The sequence below is a fragment of the Taudactylus pleione genome, unplaced genomic scaffold, assembly GCF_031769625.1.
Source record: "Taudactylus pleione unplaced genomic scaffold, aTauple2 ptg000567l, whole genome shotgun sequence".
Classification (NCBI taxonomy): domain Eukaryota; kingdom Metazoa; phylum Chordata; class Amphibia; order Anura; family Myobatrachidae; genus Taudactylus; species Taudactylus pleione.
In genome coordinates this window covers 4,510,549-4,538,517 of record NW_028284969.1, presented here as the reverse complement: position 1 = coordinate 4,538,517, position 27,969 = coordinate 4,510,549, and the positions used below count along the sequence as shown (strand labels likewise).

Below are 27,969 nucleotides of genomic sequence, written 5' to 3'. Positions count from 1 at the left end.
TATCGTCCACATTGGCCAGTGTGTAACCACTATGCATGAGCCTGCGCACTCCCGCCGGTCGTCCATCAGGGACGTTCCGTGGGCCTGCATGTAGATGCCGGCATAGTGGATGGAGACGGTGCCCGACATATCGGACGTTTGGTCACCACATCATGCAGTATGTATTGACCGCCCGAAATATATTGCGAGGTCGGGTGTCGCATCGCTGGACACACGCATCGGCAAGTGTGTACCCAGCTGAAGACTGGCAAGGAAATGAGGTATGAAAAGAGGGAGGAGGTAAAAATATGGAGGCTGGTGTAGAGGGAGAAAAGCAATATAGGCAGATAATGCTGTGCATACACTAACATATTTAGGTTAGAGAAGAGAGGGAATAAAGGAAGTTAGGCAGGTAGAGAGTGAGGACAAAGACACCCTCATAAATTGGGCTTTTTAGGATTGGTTTAGGCTTGTTTTTTTACTTCTAAGTTACTTGTTTTCCATTTCAGAGTTGGCAACACAGGGCCTGATTCAGACCTGCTCGCAAGCGCATTGCGCTCGCAAGCGGGTCGATGGTGGCCCAGTGCGCACACGCGGCAAAAAGCGCTCGCTCCGGGACTCACTACAAAAGGGGCGGCTGTCGATGTTGATTGACAGCTCGCCCCATTTTGTAGGCGTGGTGGGGGGGTGGCTTCACAAACGGAGGCGTTCCCATGCGAACGCCTGCCGTTTGTGGGCGGCCCCACTGACATCACCAGTGATGTCAGTGAGAGAGCTTCCGGTTCTATTTGAGCCAGAAGCTCTCTAGGGCTTGCGGCCACGAGACCCTACCATAAGGGTCTCGTCGCAAGCCTGATGGTCGCGATGGTCTTGGCCATCGCGATCATCATCATGGCTGCTCGCAATAGCTGTGGGTAGTACCCCACAGCTATGCGAGCGGACAAGAGACCGCAACTAAAAAAAACCTGCGCCCGCCCTGACTCAGAGCGAGCGCTCGCTTTTTGCAAGCGCCCCTGAATCAGGCCCACTGTTCATTGCATGCTTTCTGTGTGGTGATGGAGTACACCACAGGGAAACACACTGATCAGGCGTCAGTGCTCCTGTGCATATACGCAAACTAGCTTTGACTTCTGCACAACTTATTGATAGTTTAAACCAGTGCTTCCCAAATCCTCAGGAAACCCAATCAGACCATTATATTCAGGTTGTCTGAAGCTGGAAGCTTTTTTCAAAATTAGGATATAGAATGCATTCAGGAGCACACATCTACATGAGCAAACCTTCGTCAGCAGCGCCACCTAGCGTCTGGCTCAGTACTCTTTGCCGCAAGAAGAAAAATAAAGTTTCAAGGCATGTACATTTTTTTTTTACTACCACCAATAGAATTTCAACGTTCGGGGGCCATTTTCCCGAAGACCTATTTATTTAGAGGAAGCCAACGCGATTGGATACAATAAAATGGCGCCTTGTGTGGAGACAATTTAATGACTAACTTCCTGCCTGGCGGAAGTGTTCCTCCTGTAAGATTCCGCTGCCCTTACCTTGGTGATTTGGGTGGCGGTGGCGTTGGTTTCCAGTGATTAAATCTTACATTGTGTGGGCCGTAGGATGTCGGGCCCTAAGCGGTGTCCTGATTGTGGCTCCAGTGAGATTGTGGAGGACGCTCACTACTCCCAGGAGCAGCTAGTGTGCGCAGACTGTGGGTACATCCTGACAGAGGGAGTGCTCACTACCACTCAGGCGGAGGAAGGCTTCCTTCAAGGTGGGCACACTCACCATAGGCATCTGGGTGCTTTCTAGAGAGGCTCCTAAAGTAGGTGCCCTCCCTGTAGTCCTCCTGCATCATACTTTTTTTTTATATATATATATTTTATTTAAGGGGAGATGTATCAAACTTTCGAGAGAGATAAAGTGGTTACTATTGGCAACTCTCCCAATCAGCTTCAAGCTATCAAAATATCTGGCACAGTCTATATTAAAATGAAATAAGCTGATTAGTTGCTGTGGGCATCTCCACTTTACCGATCTGAAAGGTTTGATACATCTCCCCCTAGATATGTCAGCCTTTACATTGTTAAAGTATGTACAAGCCGATAAATTGGGAAACTGAGGGTGGAAATCATCTTACCAAGTAAAGTAAAACAGTTTGCACTTATGATTGCATCACATCTGAAGTTGGCTGATCAGTGTTTCATATCATACGCTTTGGCGCATGATGCCCTGCTATTGATTGCAGCAGCTGTAACCAACATTTGGTTGTATTTTGTTTTTTAAACTTTTTTTTTTTTTTTTTATGGAACTTAAATTGCAAAAAGGATGTTACACAAAGAACTTTTCCATGATCGAAGATTTTTGAGTAATCTGCTCATATCATGGGTCAGGTTATGAAATGTAAAGTCAGATATAATCCTCAACCGGAAGAAAAGCCTTAATGTTGCCAAAATGCCATTTGCAAAGTTAAATGTAAATACTACCCCTAACAAGTTTTTTTTTCCCAAATGCTAACTTTGTTTTATAATTGAAAGCTTTCACCCCGTTATTTGTCTATTTTCATTCACATGCCCAATACAATGGCCTCAAACAAAGTTGAAGGCTAAATTAAAAATGGAAAGGTTCTGGTTCCCAACAAGTAGATCAGGTACATTCTTGTATTGGTGCTTGAACATATGGTTGTAAGTGTAATAGCCTATGAGCTGCAAGGAACTGCATGACCAAAGGGGCCTATACATCAGCAATCACAAAAAAACAATTCACAGATTATGTGATTTCCCCCCCCCCCCCCCCCCCAATTTAATGATTCCCCAATCCACTAATCTGTGCCCCTACATTACAGATATTTTTCAGTGATTGTCAGATCTGTCTTTCCTGAAATGATCTGCAAATCTTGAAAGGCTAATCATTTTGCCAGTAATAGTCATCAAATAGGCTGATTGTTACAATACACCAGCAATCTACAGCCCTGATTGGTCTGTGAAATCCATTATCTTGGACAACCTGATCCTCCAATTCCAATCACTTTTTGGTCGGAATCTGTGAACCCCAATTTATTTTTTTACACAATTATCTCCAAAACACAGAATTGCCCCAATCGATTTCAGATGTTTGGGGGCCTTTAAGGTGCGTACACAGTGGGCGATATTACTGAGCGATTGCACGATTACGGCATCGTAATTGTGCAATCGCTCAGTAATCGTGCACTTTTATGTCAGAAACGACCAGCGATGCGCGCTCCCGCTGGTCGTTTCTGACATTGTCCATCGCCGGAACATGCTGGCCAATCTGCCGATAGCGACAGATTGGCATGTTCAAGAATGATGGACTGTGCCTACACTGAATGACTGATCGTTCAATGTAGGCACTACAGGTGATCAGGAACGACGGTACGATTACGATGTCTTTCCTAATCGCCCAGTGTGTACGCACTTTTAGTCGATTTAGCTACTACTACTTAAAGCTGCAAAACGAGGTTCATTTTGACTTTTAAATTATTACCGCTTTTATCTAGCAGCCACATAGCAAACATCTCACAGCTACCTGAAATTCACATTACATGTTCCTTTATGGTGTTTGTGTAGCCTTTCACAGCTTTAAACAAAATATTTTTCTGTGTTGTGTATGTATGTATATGTGTATCCATATCCATATCTATATATATATATCTATATCTCTATCTGTGCAAACATTTTAGGCAGGTGTGGAAAAAATGCTGCAAAGTAGTACTGCTTTTATACCGAAAAATCCGGGTCTGACTCGGAGGTTGGAACATGTTTCCAATCCGGATCAGTCCCGAAATTTCCCTGGCGCCGACCTAGTATATTCCTGAGTGGGCGCCGCTCACACCGGAGCCAGTTCTGCAGTGACCTGGCTTTTCCGGCGTTGAAGTGGATGCTTGGAGATGTCGTCATCTCCAAGCGCCACTGAAGCCGGCCAATCGGCAGGCATGCAGCACGATCCAGGACACCGTGACCGGGATCGTGCCGTTTACACTGCAGGGTTTCACGGGTTATTCCTGTGTTAAACCCTGCAAGTTACCTGGGTTGGATTGCCGGGTCACTCGACCCGGCAATCCAACCCTTTCCCCTTTTACACCAAGGAGCTACCCGGATTAACCCTGCAATAACCCGGGTTTTAGCTCTAGTGTAAAAGGGGCAGTGTTCTCCCCAGGCTGTTTTTTGTGGGTGCACCACCTGGCAAGAAACAGCCTACCACCCGGCACTTTGTGAGCCTGCAAGTGGGGACAGTATCTGGGAGCTGTATAATAAGGATAAGATCCTACAGACTTTGCAGCTTCTTCATGATTAGACGACTCGGCCTCTAATAAGATAAGGGGTATAGAGATATATAAAATGTTATTTCAAGTTGAAATCATTATAAGGTAAGGGTTTAAAACATTTATTATTGCGAAGTCCCCCACCCGGCTACTTCTTTATGCCACCCGGCTGGAAAAAATTTCTGGGGAGAACCATGAGTGGTATAAGAATGCTTTAAAAAAATAGAAGTGTTAATCGTTTATTTTTATGAATTAACAAAATGCAAAATGAATGAACAGAAAAGAAATCTAAATCAAAGCAGTATTTGGTGTGACCACCCTTTGCTTCCAAAACAGCATCAATTCTTCTAGGTTTTGTAGGATTTATAGTCGGGTATATGATTAACCAATCGGGTGATAATGATCATCATTTTCATATGTGGGTTGAAACACAGTCATTAACTGAAACAGAAACAGCTGTGTAGGAGGTTTAAAACTGGGTGAGGAACAGCCAAACTCTGCTACAAAGTTCATGTCACTGGTCATACACTATGGCAGAGGTTCCCAAACGTTTTTGAATCATGGCGCCCTAGAGTAACAGCATTGGTTTCACGGCACCCCTAAGTCAAATGTTTGTTATTGAGTAATTCCGAAAAAATGTAGTAAAATTAAATAAATTGTGCTTACCTGTCATCCTTAGGTTCAGTAATGTGGTTATGGATAGTTTTAAGATTCTGTTTGTCCACATATTTACATTACATTGACCATAAATAATTTGATTTGGTGCTGGACTACCAACCTGGGGCACCCCTGCAAGTGTCCTGAGGCACCCCAGGGTGCCACGGCACACAGTTTGGGAACCACTGCACTATGGCAAGACTGAGCACAGCAAGGGACAAGGTAGTTATACTGCATCAGCAAGGTCTCTCCCAGGCAAAGATTTCAAAGCAGACTTGGGTTTCAAGATGTTCTGTTCAAGCTCTTTTGAAGAAGCACAAAGAAACCGGCAACGTTGAGAACTGTAGACGCATTGTTCGGCCAAGGAAACTTAGTGCATCAGATGAAAGTTAGTTATATCATGCTTATTACTTCCCTTCAAAATCGGAAGATGTCCAGCAGTGCCATCAGCTCAGAACTGGCAGAAACCAGTGGGACCCAGGTACACCCATCTACTGTTTGGAGAAGTCTGTCCAGAAATGGTCTTCATGGAAGAATGGCAGCCAAAAAGCCATACCTCTGACATGGAAACACGGCCAAGCACATCAACTATGCATGAAAACATAGGAACTGGATACAGAAAAATAGCAGCAGGTGTTCTGGACTTGTACTATCCATCATGCAATACCATCAGGGAGGCATCTGATTGACTCCAAATTTATTCTGCAGCAGGACAACGACCCCAAACATAGAGTCAATGTCTTTAATAACTGAGTCCTGGAAGTGGTGATCTGACTCCCACAGAGCCCTGATCGCCACATCATCGAGACTGTCTGGGATTACATGAAGAGACAGAAGGTTTTGAGCAAGCCTCCATCCACAGTAGATCTGTGGTTAGTTCTCCAAGATGTTTGGAACAACCTCCCTGCCGAGTTCCTTCAAAAACTGTGCAAGTGTACCTAGAAGAATTGATGCTGTTTTGTATGCACAGGGTGGTTACATCAAATATTAATTTGATTTAGATTTTTCTTCTGTACATTCACTTGCATTTTGTTAATTGATAAAAATAAACTGTTACTTCTATTTTTGAAAGCATTCTTACTTTGCAGCATTTTTTCCACACCTGCCTAAAACTTTTGCACAGTATTGTGTGTTTTGTGTGTGTATATGTATTTTTTATAGCCAATCTGTAGAGAGAATGGGGTAACCCACTCCATTGCGAAACACAAGATTGATTTGTAATTCTGTATTGTGATTTATACGCAGCGGTGAGATTTTCAGACAGCACTGGGCAGAATGAGACGATTAGCCGGACTAAACTCCAAGGTAAGAGTGTACATTTCTATAACAACATATCCTGAAAGTGACCACTTTGATAGGTGCAAAGTGTGACTATATTCTTTCTGAATCATTTAGGGTAAAAATGCTGTCATGTAAGCCATCCGTGTACAGAAATGGCGCTAGTCCCTGTATTGCTGTGTAAAGCCCCCATCTTGTCAGTCAGAGATGTCACACCATTCTGCAGAATTCAGGGTGTTCAGCATGGAGATAGTAATACAATCGGAATACATCAACATGAGATCATCTCGTCCAAGTAACCAGTCAAAATTGGTTTTGGCTTCTTATCATACAGTCACCACATATATAACTAACGCTTTTCCTGAATGTATTTCAAGGTCACATTTGAAAAAAACATGAGGGCATTTCTGAATCAGTCCCCAGTGACAAAAGGTCACAATGATGTCTTGGAGAGCTCTATCTGTTCCACATACAGACAGCCCTAACTGTACCCTATTCTCCTTGTGGCTAAAGAAAATCTAATTATTCTGTGCTTTATTGTGTTGTAATTACCAGCAGCTGACTCAGGATGCCACACATCTCATGGTTTAGATAGAAGATGAGTTAGTAGAGTGAGTGAAGCAGCCTTTAAAATAAGTTCTTACCAAATCCACAATCCTTTTACTTTGGGGATATCGATCATTGACATATTGGGGGTTGCTGAGATGTTATATACAGATTGTTCTTGTACATGGCTTCCAATAGTTGGCCAGGCCACGGCTGCAGTGCATCTGGCAATCCGATGTTACATGCTGTAAAAAAATTGGTTGTATGATATAAGTTTGTAGTTGGAGAAAGGAAAAAAAACATTTTTTATTTTTTTTTTCATTATCCTAGATGTTCTCCAAGAAAAGAGGAAATGTTTACACAAGTTATAGAAAAGGCTCTTAAATGAAATGCTAGGTGAACCGTAGAGATAGGTGTGATAGTGAGGGGGCAGATATAGCAGAGGGGGTGGGTGAGGGGGAAATTCGAGTGCTGTACCGTATACAGGGAAGACTCTGAAATGAGTTTGGTCTCCGATATAGTGCCTTGCTCTGGTTTTGCTTTCTCTGGTTGCCAGAAATTAATATGTTCAGTGAATCGGGCAGATTGAGCAAAGCTTGGCTCTACAGTGTCATATTTGTAGTTGTGTCATTTCGATTAACAATGCCAGCAATGTGAGACCTAATTTATTCATACTGTAAACAGATGAAAGCAATAGGACTGAATCAGTGTGGCACAGCGGCATAACACCGGTGTAAGGGAAGGAACCTTTATTCAAGCTCGCTGACTATGGTTGCACCTGGCATCCGGGGGTAACCAGGGCAGACCACCATAACAGAAGAAGAACACTCTGAATTCATACCTTCAACAATTAAATCAATATAAGGGCAAATTTCAACAACTGTGAGTTCAAAAACTCTTCACTACAAACACCTGCTATCTGCATATCCAGGATAGTCACAACTGGAATTCCTGTTTGGTCATGGCAAGAACTTACACTTCAATTGCTATTCTGCTGGATTTATGATTTTCACAACCATCTCATTCCATATTAGAAACATAGAATATGACGGCAGATAAGAACCACTTGGCCCATCTAGTCTGCCCCTTTTCATGTATCCTTTTGGCAACTTCAACCTTATTTGCTCCTTACGTCTCTCTTAAGGATATTCTTATGCCTATCTCAAGAGTGTTAACATTGTTCCATCGTCTTAGCTTCAACCACCTCTGATGGGAGGCTATTCCACTTATCCACTACCCTTTCTGTGAAGTAATTTTTCCTCAAATTTCCTCAGAGCCTACCTCCCTCCAGTTTCAGTGCATGTCCTTGTGTTCTTGTACATCTCTTCCTTTGAAGACTGTTTCCCTCCTGTACCTTGTTAAAACCCTTCATGTATTTGAAAGTTTCTATCATGTCCCCCCTTTCCTTTCTTTGCTCCAAACTATACATATTAAGATCTTTTAGTCTTTCCAGGTAAGTTCTGTGCTGTAGGCCATGCACCATTTTAGTTGCCCTTCTTTGTACCATCTTTAATGTGTCTATATCCTTCTGGAGATATGGCCTCCAGAACTGAACACAGTATTCTAGATTAGGCCGTACCAAGGACCTATTCAGTGGCATTATCACTTATTTTTTCCTGCTACTGATTCCTCTTCCTATGCAACCAAGCATCTGACTTTTTTTCCTCAATGCTTTGGTGCATTGCTTGCCTGCCTTCAAGTCAACTGAAATGGTGACTCCTAATTCCATTTCCTCCTCTGTATTTTCCATTATAGTGTCCTTGATACTATATTTAGCCTTTAGGATTATTGTCACCACAGACGCAAGTCTCAGAGGTTGGGGAGCGGTGACTAAGAACCTCTGTCTCCAGGGGACCTGGTTTTCATCAGAGATAGGTTTCCCAATAAATATGCTGGAGCTCCGGGCCATTCATCGGGCACTGTGCGGGACTCAGGCTATCCTGGCGGGCCGACCAGTGAGGATCCAATCAGACAATGCCATGGCAGTGCCATATGTAAACCAACATGGTGGAATCAAAAGCGCACTTGCCATGGCAGAGGCAAGTCTTATTCTTTCTTTTGCAGAGACGTTCCTCCCGGCAATTTCAGCAGTTTTCATACCGGGGTGGAGGCAGACTACCTCAGCAGGACTAAGTTCCTGCCTGGAAAGTGGTCTCTCCACCCGGAGGTTTTCCAGCAGCTGGTCCAGAGATGGGGGCTGCCGGAGGTGGACCTGATGGCGTCTCGCCACAATTGCAAGGTCCCTCGATTTTGTGCAAGGTCCAGAGGCCCTGATTCAGAGCCAGACGCTCTGACAGAGCGCTCGCTCTGAATCAGGGCCGTGCCTGCTCCTTTTGGGAGCGGCCTCCTGGCCGCTCGCATTGCTGTGGTCTCGCTGCCGCAAGCCCTGGAGTGCTTTTGGCTCTATCAGTTGTGATGTCAGTGGGGCCGGCCCCAGACTGTAGGCGTTCCCATGGGAACGCCTCCGTCTGGGCAGCCATGCCCCCGGCACGCCCACCAAAGGGGGTGTGCTGTCAATCACCATCGACAGCACGCCCCCTTTGGTGCGAGACCCTTAACGACGGCTTGGCCGTCGTTATTCGGGTCTCGTGCATGCGCACGACGGAGCCGCCTCCGTCGTGCACATGCGCATTTGGGCAACATCGACCCGCTCGCGAGCGGGTCTGAATCAGGCCCAGAGATCCTTTGGCATTTGCAGTGGATGCCGTGACAGTTCCCTGGAACTTCCGTCTGGCCTACATTTTTCCTCCAATTCCCATGTTACCAAGAGTACCCCGTTGAGTCGGGGAGCAGCAGGTTTGTCATCCTAGTGGCTCCAAACTGGCCCCGCCATTCGTGGTTCGCCATGGTTCTCAGGCTAGCCGCAGGGCCAGGTTGGAGTCTGCCTCTGCATCCAGATCTTCTGCTACAGGGGCCATTCTGTCATGAGGGCCTACCTCAGTTGGCCTTAATGGCCTGGTTGTTGAGACTGGGCTCTTGAAGGCCAGAGCTTTTTTCCCCCTTCAGTCATTAGGACCATGCTCCGGGCGCGGAAGCAGGTTTCCGCGCAGAACTACCACAGGGTTTGGAAAACCTATATTGTTTGATGGGAGCATCGGGGAGTATATACTGCCCAGTTCTGCCTGCCAAGGTTTTTAGCATTTCTGCAGGGCGGTCTGGAGGCCGGCTTACGGCTTCAATCTTTTGAAGGTACAGATTTTGTGTGTCTCCATTTACTTTTAGCAGCGTCTGGCTCTCCTCCCAGATGTGCAGACTTTTTTTTTTTTACAGGGGGTCTTGCGAATACAGCCTCCGGTTCAACCACCAGTAGCGCCATGGGATTTCCCCCTGGTTCAGTCGGCTCTTAAGCAGGCTCCGTTTGAACCTTTGGAATCCATGTACCTTTGGTTCGTAACGTGGAAAGTGGTTTTTCTTATGGCCATTGCCTCGGCTTGGCGGGTCTCTGAGTTGGGGGCCTTGTCCTGCAAACCACCTTTTCTTGTTTTCCATGACGATAGGGCTGTGCTCAGGACGGTTCCTTCTTTTCAATCGAAAGTGGTTTAATCTTTCCACTTAAACCAGTAGATTGATTGGTTTGTTTTTCCTGTTTTCTCGTCTTCAGGGGACCAGGACAATCTATCACTGTTGGATGTTGTCCGGGGCCTACGCATTTATTTAGACAGAACTTCGATCTTACGTAAGATGGACTCTCTCTTGGTGCTCTACGACGCCCACAAACGGGGCTGGCCAGCCACAAAGCAGACCATTGCAAAATGGCTCCGCTCAGTGATTTCAAGGGCTTACTCAGAGGCGGGACGCCCGGCACCAGCTAGGGTGTTGGCTCATTCCACTAGGGCCCTGGCGACCTCCTGGACGGCGTGTCACGGGGCCTCGGCTGAACTGGTTTGTCGCGCAGCTACCTGGTCCTCTGTCCACACATTTGTGCAGTTCTACAGGTTTCATGTTTTTGCCTTCGGGGATGCCCCTTTTTAGGGCGTACAGTTATCCGGTCGGGCAATCTGAGCGTTCCCTCCCATAGGGGCGACTTTTGAACATCCCATGGTTCAGTGTCCCCCAGCCCAGATGAAAGAGAAAATAGGATTTTTGGGTACTTACCATTGAATCCTTTTCTCTGAGTCAGGCTGGGGAACACTGCGTTCCCTCCCTCACGCTCAGCGGTATTGAGTATGAGTTATGATTTTGGGTCGTATTGACCGTCAATTTGTTTTATTTTTCGGACTGACAGTGTCAATGAGTATTGCTTCTGCTTACCATCCACTTTTGAAGTTGTACTGAAGTCAGGGGTTGCAGAGGGGAGAAGTTATAGATTTCAGTGTTAGTGCCAAATCCACACCTTCCCATCTACAACCCATGGTCCAGTGTCCCCCAGCCTGACTCAGAGAAAAGGATTCAACGGTAAGTACCCAAAAATCCTATTTTTCCAGTCCACTGAAATCCCTCCTGATAATACTGACTGGTTGAATAATTTTGTTAATGGTGTTACCAGGACCCCTTTAAGCTGTTTAAGAATCCTTGGATGTATCCCATCTGGCCCCATTGAGAAACTTTCAGTTTAGAGAGTTCTGTTAGGACCCTCTCCTCTGTAAATTAAATTTCATGTACCTCATTTTTATGAATGCCTCTGCAACCTAACTGTGGCCCCTTCCCCTCTTTTTCTGTAGTGAATACTGAACAAAAATAATTATTTAGATGATCTGCTGTTTCTTTGTCTCCCTCGATCATGTACTCACTCTCTGGCCCTGATTCAGAGCCGGACGCTCTGACAGAGCGCTCGCTCTGAATCAGGGCCGTCCCTCCTACTTTTTGGAGCGGCCTCCTGGCCGCTCGCATAGCTGTGGGTGACCACCCACAGCTATAGCGAGCGGCCAAAATGATGGTCGTGATGGTCAAGACCATCGCGACCATCGGGCTTGCGACGAGACCCTTGCGGTAGGGTCTCGCTGCCGCAAGCCCTGGAGTGCTTTTGGCTCTATCAGAGCCAAAAGCACTCCCACTGACATCACTAGTGATGTCAGTGGGGCCGGCCCCAGACGGGAACGCCTTCGTCGGGGCAGCCACGCCCCCGGCACGCCCACCGAAGGGGGCGTGCTGTCAATCACCAACGACAGCACGCCCCCTTTGGTGCGAGACCCTTAACGACGGCTTTGCCGTCATTATTCGGTTCTCGTGCATGCGCACGACGGAGCCGCCTCCGTAGTGCACATGCGCACTTGTGCAACATCGACCCACTTGCGAGCGCTCAGCGCTCGCGAGCGGGTCTGAATCAGGCCCTCTGTCTTAAGTCTTATTATTCCTCCATTTGACTTTCTCCTTTCACTTATATACTTTAAAAAAGTTTTGCTCCCTTTATCTACTGTTTGTATCTGTGCCTATGTCAGTTTGCCTTTTTTCCACTTGGAAATATGTCTTTTTACCATAGATCTCTTGCCTAGCCTCACACCCTGTATCTGCTAAAACAGTCTACTTTAATATTCAATTTCTGCACCCATTAAATCGCCACTTTTATTCCGCTCAATAATAAACTTTTGTTGTTGTGCATGCACATTTAGCAACACTGTTCTTTCACTTGCATTTCTGCAAATCTCTTGTACTTTATCTCGCATTCATATTCCTACTTCCAGTTTTCTTTCTCCTAGTTCTCATCCACACCATGACAATGTTTTCTTCAATTCTCCACTTCTCTCAGTCTCTACGTAATCCTCTGTTCTTCCCCCTGCTTCCACCTTTATACTTTCCCCCTTTTTCTCCTTCCCTTCTCTCTCCTCCACTGTCTGCTTTCCTTCCCCTCCTCTCCCGTTTCTCCGCTTTCATCCTGTTCTACCCCACCTTGATCCTACTACCCCACCGCTAATCTCTCCTCCTACACTCCTATCCCTGTCACTTCACCCCACCACCATCCACATCTCCTTAAACTCCCTCCCTGCACACCTCCTACAGGTTCCCTCCCTAGCTCAGGTGCCTGCACTCTCGCTATACTCTATTCATATCGGTCCCCCAAATTAATCTCACCACCACACTACAGCAACCCTGATAATCTCATTCACATCTCCCCCACAAATCCCTCTATCCTGTCCCCTCTGGAATGCCAGATTCACCCATCCACCCATGACCTTTTCATCTCCAACTCCCTACATCTAGCCATTACTGAAACCTGGATTTCACCTTCTGACACCACTTTTCATGCAGCTCTCTCCTCTGGGGGCCTCACCTTCTCTCACACCCCTCAGGGGTTGCCATGGTGGTGTTGCTGGGGTCCTTCTATCACCCAGTTCTATCACCCAGTTACTCCTACCAGCTAATACCCGCTGAATCATCCCTTACATTCTCCACATTTGTGGTTCATGCTATACGCCTCTTCTAACCAGTACACCTTCGAGTAGCTGTCATTTACAGTCCCCCTCCAAATTCCTTGACAACTTCACTTCCTGGCTTCTCTCTCCTCCGAACTTCCCTCCATTATCCTTGGTGATTTCAATATTCCAATTTATATCCCACCATAATCCTCTGCCTCTAAACTCCTCACCCTCACATCTTCATTTGGTCTCTCCCAATGGACCTCCGCACCCTCCCATGTAAGTGGTCACTCACTTGATCTGGTCTTCACTCACTGTTGTGATATTTCTGACTACTCCAATTCCCCATACCCTCTCTCTGACCATCACCTTCTCTCATGTAACTTATCCCTCAAATGCACCAGATACCTGCAAAAGTGTGTACGAATCGCTGAGTGACAGTAGAGGAAATCACGCTCTAAGGCGGACTTCCTCTATTCAAATTTATGCTCTCATCTTATAGTGCTGCCCTGTCCCTCTCCAAAAATCATATTTCAAGAACCTAATCTTCTCCCAGTCCTCAAACCCCCGGCATCTTTTTGCCACTTTCAACTCCCTCCTCTGCCCTCCCCCTCCTCGCCTCTCTTCCTCGTTCTCTGCCCTTGACTTTGCCACCTACTTTACCTCTAAAATTTGACTCCATACGTCAGGACATCATATCCCACCAGACCCTCAGCACTCCACCCCCTCCTTTCCCAGATTACTGCTCCATTTTACCAATTCTGACATCTTTCATCCCTGCATCTGAAGAGGAAGTCATGGCCCTCATCCGGTCCCCCCCTCCTTCCACCTCCTCCGCTACCTTTCTCCTTCTGCCTGTTCCCATCTTGCCCACATCCTCAATCTCTCCCTCTCATCTGGCACTGTCCCTTCTGCATTCAAACATGCCCTTGTCTCCCCCATTCTTAAAAAACCTACCCTTTCTCTCAAGTGTGGGCTCCATGGCTCTTATATGATGGCACGGCTCCACCTTTGATCTCCACACTTACTACCCATGTATGATTCATGCGCATTGGATGGCTCTGCAACCCCCTCTAACTAGCTGAATACTTTTCTTTTGTTGTTTTTCAAGCGGCACTTTCTTCCCTGCTCTAATGCTCTCTGTCCAATATCTGGTATTCTTTACGATACCTTACTTCTCTTGGTAGTCCTGTTTCTCCCCCCTACACATTCTCCCCCCCCCCCCCTCTCCTTCTACCAACCCCCTTATATGTTTTGGTTTATTGCCAATGAATTTATTTACAAAATAGCTAATTTGTAACGCTTATTCTGTTTGTTTTCCAAACTTGTTTTTGTGAGCTTTCTAAATAAAGAATTTAAACAGAAAACAAAAAACCCTACCCTTGATCCTAATGTACTCTCTAACTACCGTCCCATCTCTCTCCTCCCTTTTGCTTCCAGACTCCTTGAGCGTATTGTTTACAACCGCCTTTCTTTCCTCCCACTCTCTCCTTGACTCATTTCAATCTGGCTTCCGTTCTTTCCACTCCACTGAAACTGCCCTCATGAAAGTCAGCAATGACCTCCTTGCTGCCAAATCCAAAGGCCACTACTCTCTGCTCATTTTCCTTTGACCTCTCTGCTGCTTTTGACACTGTGGACCACCCTCTCCTCCTGCAAATTCTTTGCTCCCTTGGTCTAAGTGACACTGCCCTATCCTGGCTGTCCTACCTATCTAACTGTTTCTTCACCCCTCATGACTCCTCTTCCCCTTCACTTCCACTAACAGTAGGTGTTCCCCAAGGTTCTGTTAATGGACCTCTCCTATTCTCCCTATATACGTCCTCTTTAGGTGAACTCATCAACTCTTTTTGCCTCCAATATCATCTCTATATGCTGATGATACTCAGATCTACCTTTCCTCTCCTGACCTCTCCCCCACTCTCCTCACCCGTATCTGCAACTGTCTCTTTCTGCTATCTCATCCTCGATGTCCCAGCGCTTTCTTAAACTCAACATGTCTAAGACTGGGCTGATCATCTTCCCACCCTCCTGCATAACCTCACTTCCCACAATTTCATTATCAATTGACTGCACAACTATCTCCTCTAGCCCCAAAGTGCACTGTCTTGGAGTTATCCTTGACACCTCCCTCTCCTTCAAACCGCACATTCAGCACCTCTCGCAGTCCTGCCATTTCCATCTCCAAAATATTTCCAGGATCAGACCTTTTCTCACCCAGGATGCTACTAAAACCCTCACCCACTCACTGGTCATCTCCAGATTGGACTATGGTAACCTCCTCCTATCTGGCTTCCCAGACTCCCACCTCTCTCCACTTCAATCTCTCCTCAATGCTGTTGCTCGGCTCTTCTTCCTCTCCAAATGTACTACGTCTGCCTCCTCTCTCCTTCAAGCCCTACATTGGTTCCCCTTCTCCTTCAGAACCCAATTCAAGGTTCTTACACTTGCTTACAAAGCCCTCACCCAATCTTCTACCATTTACATTTGACTTCATCTATATTTTACACTCCCTCCTGTCCACTTTGCTCAACAAATACATGCCATCTCTCCTGCCATCTGATTACTTCCTCCCACTCCCGCCTCCAAGATTTTGCCCGTGCTACTCCCTGCCTCTAGAATCCTCCACCTCTCTACAAAAATCTTCAAACGGGCTCTCAAGACCCACTACTTCATCAAGGCCTTCCAGCTCTCATCCTAACCTGCTGCTACATGCTCTTTCCTCCCTCTGTACCCAATCTGTGTTACGCCTGTTTGTTTCCCCCACCCCTTTAGAATGTAAGCTCTCACGAGCAGGGCCCTCTTTCCTCATGTGCTTCTCCTTACTTATACTTCTACTCCTTACTCCCCACAAGGGCACCTAACACTTGATTGCTGACTCCGTGCTGCTTATTTTTAGTGTTATAATCGCTAATGCAGCAATGTGTATAAACCATGTCCTTATCCTGCATTGTATTGTACTGTAAGTCGCTGGTTTCTTTTCACTTGTTTGTTTACTTTTTCAAGGCGCTAGGGAACACTTGTGGTGCAGTATAAATAAACGATGATAATAATAATCATAGTGATAAGTCATGGGGGCCAATTCAATTAGTTGCAAATTGAGAGTAGTGAGTATGTTGCATGAAACTCGTAGACTTCGCGCACCAGAAAATTCTCCAGTCCAGTTAAAAATGCCTATTTGCGGTACTCACAGCAGAGGTTTGCAAATTGACTGCCAAATGCGATGAGAAGCGCATGAAATAGTGAGGAGACCATCCTGGACCCCCCAATATTGATAATTTCGTAAGCAGGACTGAAGGTTTTCAAATGGCTGAATTTGTGCTTTTAAAAAAAAAAAATTATAAAAAGCAAACTTTTCGTTTAATCTCAAACTATTTAAACGAAAACTGCAAAAAAACAAAGTAGGGAAAAAAAGGTCATCTTGGGGTATTTTGAGGGCACTTTGTGCTTTTAATTATTTATTTATAAATTTTCAATTATTTTTCAATTACAAAAATATTGTAATTAAATTTGGGATGCCTAAACTAACGAAAAAGTTGATTTTGGGGTAATTTGAGAATTATTTTTTTTTTTTAGCCCAAAAAAATGACATGTAATTATTAGACTAAGCTAATTAAAAACTTCCAATTGCCTAATTAGTCATTAGGAGGGGTGTCCAAGGGGCTCAGCACAGCTCAGGAGGGTGTGAATGGAAAAATGTATTTGCTGTGCGCATTCCAAAAGAAACTAGCAACTTGCACCTCATTGGATTGACCCCATAGTCTGTGACAATGCTTTTCAGAGTAAATGGAGTTTTTTTGGGGGGGGTTTCCGTTTTTTTAAGAGGTTTTTAGTATAAAATGGCATCTTCTTCTTTTAGTGGTCATTTACATTAGTAATCATTATGTGCTGGCAGAAAGTAACACATCCTACACCAGAGTCATTAGCTCTGTCCTCTCTTCCCCAGGTATCATCCGTGTCAGGAATCTTTGCAGAGTTCTGAGATTCCCAGATAACTTTGCAGATACCGCAGTGTCCTATTATGAAAGGGCCTTCGACAATCCAATGTTCCACTCTGTCAGCCTGGAGAAGAAGGAGGCACTCATGGGCTGCTGTGTGTACATCACTTGCAGGCAGCACCAATGGCCTCTCACCATGGCCACCATCTCCTCAATGCTGTACTCCAAACAAGAGCTCTTCACCAGCATGTATCTGGACCTGGTACAAGCCCTGAAGCTGGAAGTGCCATCGCTCAGTGTACAGGAACTGGCAAAGACTCACTGCAAGAGGTAATGCTGCTAGTACAGATGTCCGCAGATCTCATGGGGGTTTAGATGTGCAGATGAGAACCTTGATGCAGACAGCACAGACTACTCCCGTGATAGGTTACTGACTATCTTTTGACACTGTGCTGTCATATAGAACAGAGAGTAGTAAATGAAGATTTGTGACCTATATAGAATTTCCTGTATTACGTTCTCCTATAATGCGATTCAGGACTCCATCCAATGCTTAATGTCTTCCTCAGCAGATAAAACACATGGAAAGCTTAGGTAAAGCGCATGGGAGTGTTTGATGTGTTCAGCAGGGCTCCCTTCAGTTAAACAGAGTCCTGCTGAACTTATTTTAAAAGCGCTTTTGATGCACTTTTCATGTCTTTGATGTGCCGAGCAGGACTCCATTCATTGGACTGAATGTAACTCTGCTGAAAGCAGCAAAACTGCATGGTCACAGCGTACGTACAGTTTTAAAAAATCAGGACACCTCCAACTTCAGATCATATAGGATTTGACATACTAGTGTAGTGTGCGTAATAATATGAAGCTAGTGTTATACAAAGAACACAAACCTGTGTGTTACAGTGCTAGGCTGCACACATTTAGATGTAAGCAGAAAATGACATGTGTGGTCACTTCCATAATCACATTATCAAGGACATCAGCAGGTGTGAGTTCTGCAGCCGTGATGTGGAACAAGGGCAGGTGTGTGTGCATGTTCCCATAGGGCATTGTGGAACTAATGAAGGTAAAATGTTCCTTGACTATTCCAGTGATGCAATCGCCATTGGATGTGTGAACTGTGGGCCTGATTCAGCATGGATCGCAATTGCAACTGCGTACGCAGATCGAGCGCCCGTTAGCCATTGCACATGCACTGCGATCGCACTTCGATTACGTATGCACATAGGAATCCATCACCGAGTGAGTGACAGGCTGTGAGCGTTTTGGGGTGGTGACGAGGGAATGGTCGGGGAAACGCAGGCGTGCCTGTCCGCTTGAATGCCGTTTCATGGATGTGCATAAATTAGCCACCGCGATTGCATATGCAGCCTGAGAGCCCACTGCGTGCGTCAAGACTTGCAATTTCTGTGACTGGTCAGACCTGCAGTAATTGTGCGTGATATGCCGATGTTACCGATGTATACACAGGGCGGCGAGGTATTACGGATGTGAGAAAGCAGCAGTGGTCGTCTCTATGCTGGCTGAGCGAGTGCTCGCGAGCGGGTCTGAATCAGGCCCACTGTTCTGACATTGACAAATGTTCCTCTTTGTCCACATCTTAGCACATCTTCCGTATAATCACTAACCTCCAGAAAAGAAAAGGTTCTATTTCCATTTCTGTCCATCACTAACATTTGTTTGCAGTTTCAGGTTGTTACAGGATTCTCCATCTGCCCCTCCCGAGTATGCAGAGAATTTGGACCAAGTCTTGGAGCGCACTTTGCAGACGGTGGATTTAGCCAGTGATACTTGGCTTGTCACTGGACGGCAGCCTATTCCAATAATTACAGCAGCTGTCTATCTGTCCTGGCAGTCTCTCAAACCTGCCCCACGCCTCTCATGCACTTTTACTCGGTTTTGCAAATTATCTGAAACAGACGCGCCCTCTCCAGCCCCTAAAAGACTGAAGGAACTTATAGGAATCTTTCTTAAACTGGCCACTCAGCTACCCTGGTTGAAAAGACTGTCACTAAATAAGAAGACTGTGGTGCCACACTTGGGTGACATCTTAAAGCATAGGGCATATCTTCTCAGGCAGGCTTTGGCTGCTGCAGAAATGGCCGCCACAAAGTTAGATGGCCTTGTCTCCCCTCACCAACCATGTCCTAGTACACCCTTCCTTCCTCCATGTGTGACCAATCCTAAGAAAAGAAACTACACTAATGCTTTCCCCACAAATCAGAAAGACGTTACTGGAGAGGAAGACATCTCGGACACTGAGATAGAGCAGTACTTGAGGACACCACGTGAGATAAAGGACTTTCAGCAGGCTCAGGCTGAGATGCTGCATGACTAAATTAGTTGGTAGAACCTGGAAGTCTTATTTCATACTAGGTAGCATCTGGATGTGATCGTACTGGATCACCCAAATAATAAAATATACCTCTGTAAGACAATATACGTGTTGACAGTTTGGTGCTGATCATTTAAAGCTGGAAGATTCCTTTTTAACATCTGTAGCACCTGAACAAAGCAATGGGCCTGTTTCATGATACTAAGTAGAACAGGGGCCCAGATTTATCGAGTGATATTCTTGTTATCACTGGTTACTAATCTTAAATGGCGTTCCAACCAATCAGCTCCTAGCTGTTATTTTCCTAACACAGGACAGTTAGGAGCTGATTGGTTGGAACACCATTTAAGATTAGTAACGAGTGATAACAAGAATATCACTCGTTGATCAATCTGGGTCATTGTTTTATAGTGCTTTTGTGTGAACTGGCAGTCAGACAGCCTATGCACAAGTTACTGGTATTCTCACTCCCAGGATCCCCTGGACATTTCCACATGTTTTATATTTCCACTACCTTGTAGCAAAATGTGATAGTGGTGGTCTCTCCCTAACCGGTGCCTTGCACTGTGCAGACGCTTTTCCAAGAACTTGCAGCCCCTGATAAAAATGGGAGGAGAGTAGAAGAGCCAATCACAAGTAGATGTCTAGGGATTGCAGCTTGTGATTGGTTCACACACTCCCTTTGCCAGCATTTTCCGTTGGCAAACAAAATTGATTGGCGGCTCTATATTACATGTAGCATCCCCCAGGGCACCTGTGAGGTGGAAAACAGCCTTTCACTGCCACCTTTTACTAAGCTGTAGTGTAGCTTTAAGGGAGGCTCTATATTTCGTAGCCCAAACAAGAAGCTACCCTGTTTGAATTCCGTATGGCAATTAAACAAATTAAATTGAATTCTGTAAGTCTGAGGCAATAACATTTATTGCAAATAGATGTGATTTTTTTTTTTACATACAAAAACAAAACATTAACATGGTGTAAAAGTCAATGAGAGAACTTATTTGATGCACTCAGTGACCCTGCATCCTTTATCAGGAGTGGTAGTACTTCTCATTTACTAAGGTTCGGTTTTTGCTTCCATTTAAAATTGACCAAAATAGAACCAACATCCCCACAAAACTGACCAGTGTTTCCTCTCAAAATAGACTATTTACTAATAGTCTGTTTTGGGTTCCATACTGATGTGGATGGTGCATTGGTTTCTATTTAAAGTTCTATGTCAAGTTCTACATTTGTTCTATTCACCCTCAATAGAACCCAAAATTTTAAACAAAAACCCAAAACATGTCACAAACACTGTATTACCAACAAACCCCTTCATACCAGTGCTAATTTGCCTTTAAATTCCTAATTTATACAGCCAAAGTGCCCCACATGCTTCTCTCCCATGTTTAAGTTTTCAGACAATTCTACATGATTTAAAATCACATAGAACTGTTTCTGATGGTTCTGTTGAAAATGTCGATTTTGGGCCGATTTTCAAATCGACTGTTGTAAATAAGCTTTTTCTACTGATGGCTATGGGGAAGTACCGATGGTCTATTTGAAGTTCTATTTGTGTGTAAAGTCGAATTTCTGGGGATTTTGAGTCCGTTTTGCATTTAGTAAATACCTGATTGTCAAAATCACCACCAATTCACCTTAAAATCACCACAAAATAGAATGGAAATGAAAATCAACCCTCAGTAAATTTACCCCCAGGTCACTCTGAATCCATAGGTACATCCTGAGGGGTACAGAGAATTGCACATGAGAAAGTCTCTCATGCTTTATAGATGACTTATAGCATTGGATTTCACAATTATATATATATATATATATATATATATATATATATATAATTTTATTTATTTTTTTGTTACTTTGCTATTTTAAATGAACTGATGAATGCACAAAATAAAAGGACATACTTTGGGAAATAATCCTTTGGTATAACACTAGCAGTAACTGTCTCAATGATGATCTGCTAACATTTCATTTTAGCCATATACTGCTCATACCTTAGTAGAGGTTGGTTCTCAAGCTGGCCACACGCATGCAGATTTCTACGATCTATGGTCTTTGTGTTAGTGGTTTATACATATATTTTGTTGTATTTCATTGTGTGAGGAACAATCTTTGCAGAACAAACCTGCCTCTGTCACCCTGGAATTGAACTGTCGGGAACCAAAGCACAGTGTGCCACATGCAGCTGTAATATTCCTAAATGGCAGGATCTATGCGAGTCAATCACCTAGGAGTGGCCACATTACTCACAGATTTTACCTTTCGGCCATTAGGCATAGCTAGCTGGATCACAGTGTGGGGTCAGCTTTATTACAGGAGCTGGCAAAACATTTGGAGATGCAGTTTACATGCAGTTGCTCCAACCAGCACTCCTATCCCCCATGTATCTGTAGAGATTTTATATTATTCTTGTCCTCTGAGCCAGACTCTTTAGACATCCAGCAAATACAGTGAACAATGTAAACCTGGCATACAAGATATGAGTTACAATGAACACTTCTAACATGTACAATGCTAGAAATATGAATGACCAGTTATGAGTTTGTCACGAGTACCCTGTTTCATATAAGCAAATGACCCCTCCTGCAGCCAGTGCATGGGGCTCTGTTGCCAGCTAGCCCCATATTGGGTGTATTTCAGGAGGAGGAAAAGATATGTGAAGCATATGCCACAATTAACTACAAAAAAAGTAGTGTATATGTATGTGTGTGTGTGTGTGTGTGTATACAGTGCATCCGGAAAGTATTCACTACGCTTCACTTTTTCCACATTTTGTTATGTTACAGCCTTATTCCAAAATGGAATAAATTCATTTTTGTCCTCAAAATTCTACACACAATACCCTATAAAGACAACGTGTAAAAAGTTTTTTTTGCAAATTTAATAAAAATAAATAAGAAATCACATGTACATACGTATTCACAGCCTTTGCTCAATACTTTGTAGATGCACCTTTGGCAACAATTGCAGCCTCAAGTCTTTTTGAATATGATGCCACAAGCTTGGCACACCTATCTTTGGCCAGTTTCGCCCATTGCTCTTTGCAGTACCTCTCAAACTCCATCAGGTTATCAGTGCACAGCCATTTTCAGATATCTCCAGAGATGTTCAATTGGATTCAAGTCTGGGCTCTAGCTGAGCCACTCAAGGACATTCACAGAGTTGTCCTGAAGCCACTCCTTTGATATCTTGGCTGTGTGCTTAGGGTCGTTGTCCTGCTGAAAGATCACCTGTCGCCCCAGTCTGAGGTCAAGAGAGCTCTGGAGCAGGTTTTCATCCAGGATATCTCTGTACATTGCTGCATTCATCTTTCCCTCTATCCTGACTAGTCTCCCAGTTCCTGCCGCTGAAAAACATCCCCACAGCATAATGCTGCCAAAACCATGCTTCACTGTAGGGATGGTATTGCCTTTTTTTATTTTATTAAGAAAACAGAGTTAAACAGTTTCCATTCAATCTCGAAGAGAAAGTAATCTGTTAACAAGACATTATATCAAGTCTCGACGCAGCGAGAGAATTGAACAGTACTATACATAACAATATATAGAGAAGAAAATATTCAAAATAGAATTCACATCAAATTTCTGAACTGAAAAACAAGGGGAAATTAAAAGAGGGAGAAGGGAGAGATACAACAAGAAAATAAGTAATTGACCTTAGAGGACATCTTCATAAATTGAAAAAACAAGGAATACATACATTCTATTCATATTGAATCAGTGTGCATCAACACATGTAGAAATAAAATTGGTGTATGCGCTCGTCGATTTGTATTCAAACCGAGGGTACCAGGTGGACAGGAAAACGGACCGTTTATCTATTGAAGATAAAAGAAGGTCCTCCATTGACATGTAGTAGTCTATTCTGGAAAACCATGTTTTGTGGGTAGGGGGAATTGATGATCTCCAAAGAATGGGTATTGACGCTCGAGCCGCGTTACTTAAGTGACGTAAAAGTGATTTTTTTTAATATTGTGACAGCGGAGTAGGAGAGTGATTTAACAGTTAGAAGGCTGGATCTGTAGGGACAGATATTGCAAGTATGTCATTGGAGGTTGCAATGACATCCTTCCAGAAGGGCTCTATGAGAGGGCATGACCACCATATGTGTAATAGAGATCCTACTGAGTCGAGGCATCTCCAACAGTTAGCTGATATTGAAGGGTATATTGTATGTAGTAACAGAGGATGTCTGTACCAGCGCATTAGAACCTTATATTGGGTCTCTCTAGTTTGAATACATACAGAGCTACTATGAGCTTTAAGAAATATGTTTTCCCAATCTTTTTCTGTTAGATTTAAATTAAGGTCTCTTTCCCAGGCTGAGGCGAAATGGAGTGGGTCCGTGAGTTTTGATGTTGTAATAATTTATATATAGTGGATATCGTATGCCTAGGATTCGAAGGAGCCACACATGTCTTCTCAAATTGTGTCAACTCCCTAGATATCAATGTGAGTCTAGAACCCGATTGGAGATAATGTCTGATCTGTAGAAACTTCCAGAAGTCTTTTTGTGGGATATCCCATTTAGTCTTAATATCAGAGAACTGCTTCACACCATTGGAATTCACCAGCTGACCGACCCTAATGAGCCCCTCAACCGCCCAGCCCGAAAAGTGTGACAGAGTCATACCAGGGGAAAATTCAGCATTGGCTAAAAATGAAGTTAAGGGACCGAATACCGAAAATGTCAGGTACGCGGCGTAAAACCCCCCAGACCGTAAGGGTCGGGGTGATTGTCGGGTGAGAATGAATAAGCTTCGGCAAAACCGGAAGCCATGGGAAAATTTCAGGATATTGCTGAACGTATACCCCCTCTAACCCCACCCACTGTTTATCTTCTCGGCTCCTGGTCCAGTCCAACACCCTATATTTAAATGAGTCGCATAGTAGTAGTTTTTAATATCAGGAAGCTGAAACCCTCCTCTGCGAGTGGATCGCGTCATAATTAATCGTTTAATCCTGGGTCTCTTACGGGACCAGATAAATTGTTGAATCAGAAGCTGTATGGAGCTGAACCAGGAGTCGGGAACACCTATCGGCAATGTCTGAAGAACATACAACAACTTAGGGAGAGTATTCATCTTGACGACACCTATCCTACCCAGCCACGAGAGTTGTTTAAAGTGCCATCTACTAAAGTCTGCTCGGAGTACTTTAAAAAGCGAAGTGTAGTTTAACGAGACCAATAAAGATAAATCCTGAGGCAATTTGATACCCAAATAAGTGATATGTGAGTTCTGCCATTGAAAGGGGAAAGAATGTTTCAACTTCACCATTTGTGAGGGAGAAGTTGATATATTGAGAGCGCATGATTTGGACATATTGATTTTAAAATCGGAAAGTGCACTATATAAGTCCAATTCCTGCATCAGATGAGGAAGGGAAGTCTCGGGACATGAGACCAACGCCAGAATGTCATCTGCAAACATAGCTAGTTTGTACTCCACATCACCCACCCAAAGGCCGGATATATGTTCATTGCCCTGATTGATCTAGCTAGCGCTTCTATGCAAAGAACAAAAATCAGAGGGGATAATGGGCAGCCCTGTCTCGTCCCATTGCTTATTGAGAAGGGGTCGGAGAGAGAGCCGTTAACACGGACCCTAGCAGTGGGCGTATTGTATAAGGCCATAATCCTATGCAATGCTAGAGAACCAAGCCCGATATGCTCCAGCACAGACCTCATAAAGTGCCATTTAACCCTATCAAATGCCTTTCGGCGTCGATGGAAAGCATAATAGTGGGAACCTGACCTTTGGAAGCGAAATGAATTAGGTTTAGAACTTTGGTGGTGTTATCCTTCGCCTCTCGGCCAAGTACAAATCCCACCTGGTCATTATATATTAATGAGGGGAGTAAGCCATTCAGTCTATTTGCCATTATTTTTGCAAATAATTTTATATCCACGTTTAAAAGGGAAATAGGTCTGTCACTGGAGCACACCGAGGGGTCCTTACCCTGCTTAGGGATCACAGTTATTTGAGCTGCTAAGGACTGGGGAGAAAAGTTGAGTATCTGCTGAGATACAATTGAAAGCCTGTAGAAGTCTGGGAGCCAAAATATCTTTAAATGTTTTATAATAAACTATTGTGTAACCATCTGGACCAGGGCTCTTGCCCGATGGCATTGATGAGATGGCATGTTCTAGTTCTTGGAGAGTAAAGGGCTTTTCAAGTGCTTCTCGATCAGAATGCAAAAGAGTGGGATATGTGACATTTGCCAGATATTCTTTAGCAGTTAATAAGCAGGAGGTCGGGTTCGCTGCTTTAGGGGCTTTTTCCAAATTATATAAAGTTGTATAATATTTTTTAAAACAAGATGCTATTCCGGGGATTTAAAATGAAGCGAGACGGTTTCATCTTTCATGCAGCCAATAAATGAATTCGCCCTCTGAGACTGAAGCGCTTGAGCGAGCAAACGTCCCGGTTTGTTTCCCCATTGATAATATCTACGATTGCATCTACGGAGAGAAAGCTGGGCATTATCAGAAAGCAGCTTCTTCAACTGATTTCTGGCCTCTGTTAGCTCAATATACTTTGGCCCAGACAGTGTGGGATTTATGTGTGGACTCTAAAGAATGAATTAGCTGCAATAGGTTCGTTATGCGTTGCATTTTTTGTTTTTTCGTAAGGGAGCCTAGCTGAATGATCTTGCCTCGCAAAACACACTTATGTGCTTCCCATAAAGTAATTTTAGAGACGTCATCAGTATCGTTAATGGAGAAATAATCAATCAGGGTTTTGTTGATTTAGTCTCTACAAGTAATATCTTGCAATAAAGATTCATTCAGGCGCCAGGTCCACTGACTAGAAGATTGATGTCGGGCCGACAGAGTCATTGATATGTGGGCGTGGTCCGACCAAGTAATTGAACCAATCACTGCATCTAAGAGAAGTGGGAGGTGCCGGTGACTTAAGAACAAATAATCCAACCGTGTATATGTTTTATGAGGATGGGAGTAAAACGAGTAATCTCGACCCGATGGGTGAGAAACCCTCCACATATCCGCCAACTGAAGATCATGAAACAGCTTCCTGACTCTACTATACTTCTGTTGGGAGTATCTGGGGGCTTTAGTCGAAATGTCAAGGGTTGGGTCAAGAGTCCAATTTAGGTCCCCCCCCAACACTACAATCCCAGAACATAGAGGTTCAAGCTTTGAAAGGTGAGATTGAAAAAAGGAAGGTTGGTCCTGATTAGGGGCATAGACTACAATAAAGGTATAGGGTTGGTGATATATTTTACAATTTATTAGAAGTATTCTACCCGGGACTGGTTTATGGACCGAAGTTATGGAAATTTGCAGATTTTTGGAAAATAGGATCACAACTCCCTTGGATTTACTGTCTGGGGTGTTGCAGTAATATGCGAGAGGATAGCGATAATTGGTTAGGGATGGGCTGCGGGCTGAAATCTTAAAGTGAGTCTCCTGTATCAGTGCAACATCTACCCTATCTGCCCATAAGGATCTAAGAAGAGTGGATCTTTTCTCAGGTATATTGAGGCCCCGAGCGTTAATCGAGTATATTTTAATTGTGCTTGGGGAGGTCATGTAATTTGTGAAAATAGAGAACATACATCAATCCTCAAAAAGGTCAAAAGAAAAAACACAAAACAAATAAAAACAGTAACATCTGAAAGGAAACTTAAAGTGAAACATAAAGAAAAAAAAATTGCAAAAACAGGGTTAAACCCGCAGTGGTGAAACTGGCACCCTGAGGAGCCAGAGACCCAATAGGCATATAAGCCAAAGGCGGGTGTGGGGTTAGGGAGTCACCGCATTGGGCCTTAATAGGGAAACATACAATAATGTTGCAACAAGACAAAACATAGAAATGCTTAATGTTACTTTACATCCTAAGTTTATAGGAAAAACAAACCAAATATTGCAAAAAGGATCAAAAATTTGGTAACCTAATAGATCAATGAAAAAATGTCAACTATCCAATTATCGAGATAGACAAAAAAAGAAAACCATTCTAATGGACATTGCAAATACATAGCGACCAAGAAAATCAGCAGTTAGATGGATCTCACCCGCTATCAACGGAGGAAAACCCTAATCTAGGAGCGGACAGGATCAGTCAGGTAGCATCTTCAGCCATTGAAGGTAATGGAGCATGTGATCTTCTCCTGGAGCCATGAACTTCTTGCCAAAGCGGGTTTATTCACGGGTCTTTGAGGTAGTTGCAGTTCAGGCAGATCAAATTCCCTATTGGGGACGTCCAGGTTTGGTATACCAAGTCCAGAACAAACTGAAGGCAGATCAGAATACGAGGATAAAGAATGTGTTTTCCCAGCCGAAGATACTTGAAGGTTAAAGGGGAAACCCCATCTATATTTCAGTTGGCGCTTACGGAGCTCATCGGTGACAGGTTTAAGGGATTTACGCTGTTGAAGCGTATGCCAGGATAAATCTTGGAAAATTTGGATAGCCGTACCATTGAAATCAATCCCGTCCAACTGTCCAGCTTTACGTATAAGTTCCTCTTTCTGTGAGTAGTAGTGTAAACGACATATGACATCACGGGGGCGATCAGCTTGAAGACCTCTTGGTTTTAAGGCTCGGTGAGCTCTATCAAAGGTAATAAGCTCATTTGGGTCATTTCTCAGAATTTCATTGAATATTTTCGTGCATCTATCAGACCAGATTGGGGGACATCCT

At 44.1% G+C, this 27,969-nt stretch overlaps 1 protein-coding gene across 1 annotated transcript; it reads left to right on the top strand.

Annotated features, from left to right (window-relative positions):
• Positions 1–1,448: 1,448 nt before the first annotated feature.
• Positions 1,449–19,399, top strand: BRF2 (BRF2 general transcription factor IIIB subunit). Its single transcript, XM_088453057.1, has 4 exons — positions 1,449–1,741; positions 6,152–6,211; positions 16,970–17,291; positions 18,648–19,399. Exons 1-4 carry the CDS (start codon positions 1,588–1,590, stop codon positions 19,297–19,299), a joined length of 1,188 nt encoding a protein of 395 aa, XP_088309183.1. The 5' UTR covers positions 1,449–1,587; the 3' UTR covers positions 19,300–19,399.
• Positions 19,400–27,969: the final 8,570 nt, after the last annotated feature.